Source organism: Pterocles gutturalis, unplaced genomic scaffold, assembly GCF_000699245.1.
Source record: "Pterocles gutturalis isolate BGI_N339 unplaced genomic scaffold, ASM69924v1 scaffold48894, whole genome shotgun sequence".
NCBI lineage: Eukaryota > Metazoa > Chordata > Aves > Pterocliformes > Pteroclidae > Pterocles > Pterocles gutturalis.
In genome coordinates this window covers 1-6,269 of record NW_010129926.1, presented here as the reverse complement: position 1 = coordinate 6,269, position 6,269 = coordinate 1, and the positions used below count along the sequence as shown (strand labels likewise).

At 40.5% G+C, this 6,269-nt stretch overlaps 1 protein-coding gene across 1 annotated transcript; it reads right to left on the bottom strand.

Annotated features, from left to right (window-relative positions):
- Positions 1–3,612: 3,612 nt before the first annotated feature.
- On the bottom strand, positions 3,613–6,054 carry LOC104466566 (transmembrane protein 14C-like; the record flags this gene model as incomplete). The annotated part of the gene is made up of 3 exons (XM_010080033.1): positions 3,613–3,670; positions 3,901–3,985; positions 5,953–6,054. Coding segments are annotated over 3 exons (245 nt in total), but the record flags the coding sequence as incomplete, so codon positions are not given.
- Positions 6,055–6,269: the final 215 nt, after the last annotated feature.

Sequence of the window (6,269 nt, the reverse complement as noted above, 5' to 3'; positions counted from 1 at the left end):
AGTGGCACAGTGACATTTTAAGGAGCGGGAATCACTGCAGTCTGTCAGTCATTTTAAGGGTGAATTAGCCAAAAAGGCATAAATTATCAGTAAACTTCTGTTTCTACATGTCTTTATTGGGTGATCAAACTGAACTACAGAAGTGAAATAAACTATGTGAGGGAGGATATTGGGCTGTTCTTCAAATACATTGTTTTCTGGTTTGGGTCTTAAAGGTGAACTTAGGCCTTTAAGAAAAGACACGCAACCTGAAAACACACACAAACTTAACAATGCAATACCTCATTGTTCATATGCTCCTTCAGTACTTTGCCTGGCTTCTATGCTAAGTTTTATAGTGGTATCCCCCAAAGGACCTTGCAATGTACAGTAAATTGTTTTTAGGATGTTGAGCTAGGCTACTTCTGTTTAGAAATTTATAGAATTTTTCTTTATTCCCTTTAGAATAGATGCTTTAGGCTTAGTAGTTACATTAAACCTGCCATTTGAAAGGACAAAATTGTTATGTTCTTTAAAGATGTAAAGCTGTTAATGATTACTTTAAGCATTGTAAAAAAAAAAAAAAAAAAGTACTTGTACGGCTTTTATAACTGCATATAAAAATTAAAATTCTTGTTGAAACAATGTGCTGTAATAATGGGTTACATTAGCTTACTGTAAATCAATTTAATCTAAAATAGGTCTATCAAAAAGTCAAGTGTTTTGTTATGAAACTGCACCAAAAGAAAATTACACTTAATACTGGAAGACCCTTATAGGGACATCTGGTTAGTAATGCACTGGTGAGTTTAATTCAATTGCCACTGGTCTAGGCTTAAATATTTGTCATTCCCTTAGTACTAACACATATCCTTACACTATTTAAATGCATCTTAATTTATCTGTAGAATGTCTGTAACTGGCTATGGCAATGAAGGACAACCTCAGACTTTCTGTAACAGGAATAAATGCACTTATTTTATAATTTTAAAAAACAAGATAATTTAATCACCCATCTCTAGTACAAGATGCCAGTGACTTAGTTAAAATGACCGTCTGGTCAAGGAATTAAATAATAATGTGGCCCTAGCTCACATGTCCATAAGCCACCTAGAGCAGAAAAATAAATAGGTACTATTTGTGGCTCTAAATATGACTAGAAGAAACATGCTGGCCTTACCATATGCTAATGAACATTGAAACAGCTTTGACATAACCATAACAGCCTTTACTTGTTCATAATCAAAGCATGACAAGCATTAAGAAATTCTTCTTGTAATCAGCAAGAAAAAAAAAAGTACTAAGAGGCTAATGGGCTTTGTACAGTCATTTTAACTCTGATTCATGGATACACATTCGACTGTTAGTGCAGAAATGCCATCGAACGCTCAAGAAATTTAGTACATACTGATAAATTTCCAAGGGGGTGAAAAGTGTTTAAGGCTCAAGCTTTCCTCTCCTTCCTTTGTCTGGATTACTGCTGTTTCTCCTGAACATGAAAAGTGGTACCAGCAATTCTCAAGTCAGCTGCTGCTTTCCAAAGCTCATGAAACAGCAGCAAGGCTTAACACTTTGGTCTAGGAGTTTAAAAGCTTACCAGTCCAATTCTCTCACTTGTCTTTATTCCATTAAAGGATAATTGCAGCCCAAATTTGCAAGTTACCTGATTTGAGACCAGCGTTACACAATTAGAAAACTGCTGTTCCCAGTTTATTGCAGGAGATGCGTTTATGTTTGCATCTTACTCCCACAGAAGGTAACTGCTTCAAAAGCAATATGAAGAGGCAAGTAACCTGGTGTACAGTAGTTTCAATTGTCTTCAATGCTCATGCCTGGCTTATTAACCTTTCCAAGCTAGAGCAAAGACATTCAGACGCTTGCCCACCAACACTGGGTCCACGGCCTGGGATTAGACACTTAAAAGGATGATTTATAAACAAACCATCCCCTATCCTGCACGCCCCTTGTTTCTATGCAGGGAGGTAAGAGGGTAAACTAAATACGAGTGAACACCCAAAGCTGAGCTATGCAGAATGATGAAAAAGGGCTCTAGAAAGGTGCCCCGAGTACAGTTCACCCCCCAAGAGCTCTCACTTGCCTGTGCTTAAGCCAGCTCTGACACAAATTGCATGGCCTAGGACCAGGCTGCTGAGACCCTTGGTGGATCTGTGTGACAGCTGTGCTCGTGCCTGGCCGTGTCCCTGCTGACCTGGTATCGTCCTGGCTTGACCCCAGCCCTGCCTCATGCCTGGCAAACTTCAGCACTGCTGGCAAAGCCTGGCTCTGCACCTCCTGCCCAGGCAGCCCCCCGTCACTGCCCTGCCTGTTCTGCTGCAACAAGGAAGGAGGGAGGGAAGGAAGACGACAAGATACCACCTCCTGCTAAGGCACTAGCCTGATATTTAGGGAAAATTGAGGAAATGAAAGCTCAGGATCAGTGCAGAAAGGGACGTAAGTTAAATGAGACGAGAAAAGGGATACATTACCATCCATGTGTAGCTCTCAGGAATTAGTTCTGCGTGACAGGTTTATATTTAGAATTATTTCAGGCGTCAAGGGAACCAGCTGAGGACAAAGACTGATCAACTGAGCCTTTCAGTCTTTAAATAAACTTTCATAGAGCATTTTTCAAATCTGAAATAGATGATTCCTCTCAAAAAAAAAAAAATGTAAAACTTCTCTGAATATATGGTCTGTATGCTTTTGTTCTCTATGCTTCCTTCCAGTTCATGGGATTTTTATATTTACAAGTCAATAGATTCAGGGAACAGAATAGCAGTAATTTATAATATATAATTTATATGATCCATATACATCCAGACACCCTGTGGGAAAGGCACTGAGCTGTATCAATCCAGATGAACACAAAAGTTTGTAATAATAATTTGTTCATTTATTTAGAATAACAATTTTCATAAATGCAAGAGCTATGCCTATAATCCAGCATTATCTAAGAAAGCATATTTTTGATTTATTAATAATAATCTGTAAAAGTGAAACAAATGACATTTAGCTGGGCACTTTTGCTTACAAGTGATTGCAAGTAACAGGTTTGCATTCATTGCATTACAGCAGAACCTTGACAGCCTGCTCCGTGATTGTGTTCTGTGGAACCAGGTTCTAACGCACAGTGCTGGGAGAACAAAGTCCCTGACTGACAAACATGATGACCGGATAAACTGCCTGGGAAGTGGAAGGCAAGAGGTAACGTAATAAGCATGTTTGTTATTTTAATTACTAGTGACAAATTAGCAACTCCTCTCCCCTTGTTTTAGAGGTATAGATGATTTTAGAATGACAAGTCCAGATGCACATTTCAGCTTCGGTCCTACGACTATCTGTATGCTAGTGCCAAGAGGTCTTTGCCTACAGTAAGCTGCAGGACCAGAAGCTAAACTATTGCTGTACTCATATTTTCATGCTTCACAGTGCAGAAAATGTTAAGACAAATACCATTTTGGAAGACATAACAAGACCTCTCAATGTCAGTCCTTGGAAAACACAAGCCACGTGCATCAGAATATGAAAAATACAACGCATGGACAGCGGTGCCTTTTCCACTTTTGTGTAGCACATTTAGGCAGTTTCATTTTCAGGCTTCTCAATCACGTCTTCAAGTGACTTGATGCAGACTTATGGCTTAAGAGGCTTTTCCATGATCTGCATTCCAAGCCGTCCAACCATCAGTAAACTGTTGAACAGAATAGTTGTTACCAAAAAAAAAGGCAGAGGAGGCAAAAATCCCATAAAGAACAAGAAAGAAGAAAACACTTACATGATTTCATTTAGCAGAACTCCACCCTAAGATTTCATTTTTCACAGAACTTACCACATAACATTTTTAAAAAAATATAATCCACACATAAGTTATATAAAATGCCCATTCAAAAATACAGACAAGAACAAAAGACAAGTGACTACCTGGCACCAGCAATTATCCCAGGCATTGCTTTTCTAGAGTTGTAAAATCTCATTCCCATTACAGCAGACAAGGTTCCAGATGCCACTGTTAAAAAGAAACCCAGTCAGATCTCTTTGAAACAGAAACAGCAGCGCAGCATGGCATCACTTGGACATTTAGCAGTGCCAAGCAAACAGGTCTACGTCTACAAACAGGAACGCCTCCCTCCTCTCTGCAAGGAAGCGTTTACAAACATTTTACTTATTTTTGTTAAACAGCAGAGCTGTCGCAAGCTTCTCCGCAGCTTTGGTAAGCACGTTCCACTGCTCATTAGATGCAAGTTGATCTCATCAGGGTTAGGACCACTGGCTAATCACCCACAACTTCCAATCCTCTGGGCAGATCACTAACTCACCCTCAGTTTCTCCTTACTTGCAGAAGAATTATTATTTCCTTGAATACAGATAGGCTCAAAACTGCCAGAAAGCTGGGACAGTGACAAAGTTCACTAGGTGGGAGGCGAATATTATTACAGTTTCTGTTTCTCTGTGACATTCTCAAACTGGAAGGCGGCCCTAAACACTACAATAATCCCACATGAAAATACGAATTAGCAAACAGAAAGCAATCTAAGGGATCAAACTGAAAGAGCAACTAACATTTTAAACATTACTCCAAATTATTCAAAGTCTGGAAAAAAAAAATCTCATCAATATTCACATAAAAGTTACAGGTCTGTTGTTTCTTAAAAGAAGAAAGGCAGGTGGAGGTGTTGTCTACCTTTCACTAAAGCTTCAAGTTGGTTTCCATCAGACAGGGCAAAAGGTATTCTAAAGACATTCTGTTAAGGTTCTTTTTCTGGATTCTGCCCTTGATGTACTGTGACCAACCTAAAGCTCAGCAGGAGCTGCAAGTGCGCACTGCAGCAGGGCTGAGGAGGAATGAATGAATAAAAAATTGTACCAGACTAGGACACAACACTGCTTTCAAGAGGTCCACTTGAAAGCACTACATGCACCACATCAGGCTATTAAGAAAGTTGCTCATCTTTCTGTCATGACACTGCCTAAAAAGTCGTGCTGGAGATACACAGCCACCCCCCACTGCATGCCAGAGTGGGAGAGAAAGCTCTCAAGTGGAAACTTCGCTTCTTATCAAGCTATGTTTTACATTTCATTCCTTACTGACATGGCAGTTTGGTGCTCTGCAGTATCTACCAGGGGCTTCATAAAACCTTTCAGTACATTACGTGATCAAGTCCCATTGGTTTTAAGTAGTCTTAAATAACTGCAATGCTATAGTATCGTAACACTAATAATACTGTGGGGTAGCTACAGAACTAGAAGGAACCTCAAGAGGGCGTCTAGGCTAACCTAGTGCCCAAAGGCAAGATCAATTCCTGACAGATCCTGGTCTAATCAGTTATTAAAGTCCTGCAGTGATGGAAGTCCCTGAGGTTCACCTGATCTCTTCCACTGCTTCATAATACTTTCCGCTGTCATTTTTATCCTTCTCCTTCACCTGAAGGGTTAACTGCAAGCTAAGCCCACAACTTCTTGTCCCATCTACCACAAGCAAGGAGAATAGATTGTTTCCTCCTTTTTTTATATACTTCAGACTATTTCTTCCACAACATGATGCATTAACATATTCGCTCTTCTGAGACGCCTGTGCAAACCAGTACTCCATAAAGCTATGTACTGCTTGTCGCAGGGCTTTCACTATTGCTAAAATGCCTATTCCATGACCATAGACTAAAAAACGCTGCTTCACAGCCAAACATTTTTCACGTACGTTTCCTGTGCCTACATTAGTTTAACACGGTATCTTGTCTGGCAGAGGACACAGGTATTTCTCACCAACTCCGGCTTCCAGAAGGACAACCTAGGTCTTAGAACCAGGTACCGTGCTCTTACACAAACACCTCCTGGCTATGGGCAGGAGGTCCTGCCACCACTTCAAACATTTCTATAGATAAAAGGGCACAGACAGGCTGAAGTGTGCTAGAAAAAAAAGTTACTACTCCCACTGCTACCAGAAATGCCGAGTACTCGGGCGCCGTGCAAACGTACCGAGGGAAAGCCACACATTCTTCGGATCTCTGGACTGCTGGTAGGCACCTAGTCCTGCTAAGCCGCCAAAGAGAAGCCCAGCTGCTAGAGAGGGGACGCTGCCTGGAGTAGAACGAAAGAAAAGGCAGTTAATGAAAGAACACGTACAAAGCAAGTCTGCAACCCAAACAAAAGCACTGGGAAGGTCACATTCACTACTGAAAAAAAAATCACAAACTCAATCTAAACCAAAGAAAATACACTGGAGGGGTTGCTTGTTTTCATTAGTAGGATACTTTGCAGACCTCAGCCGTGCCCCGTTTCCATGCAACAAGACA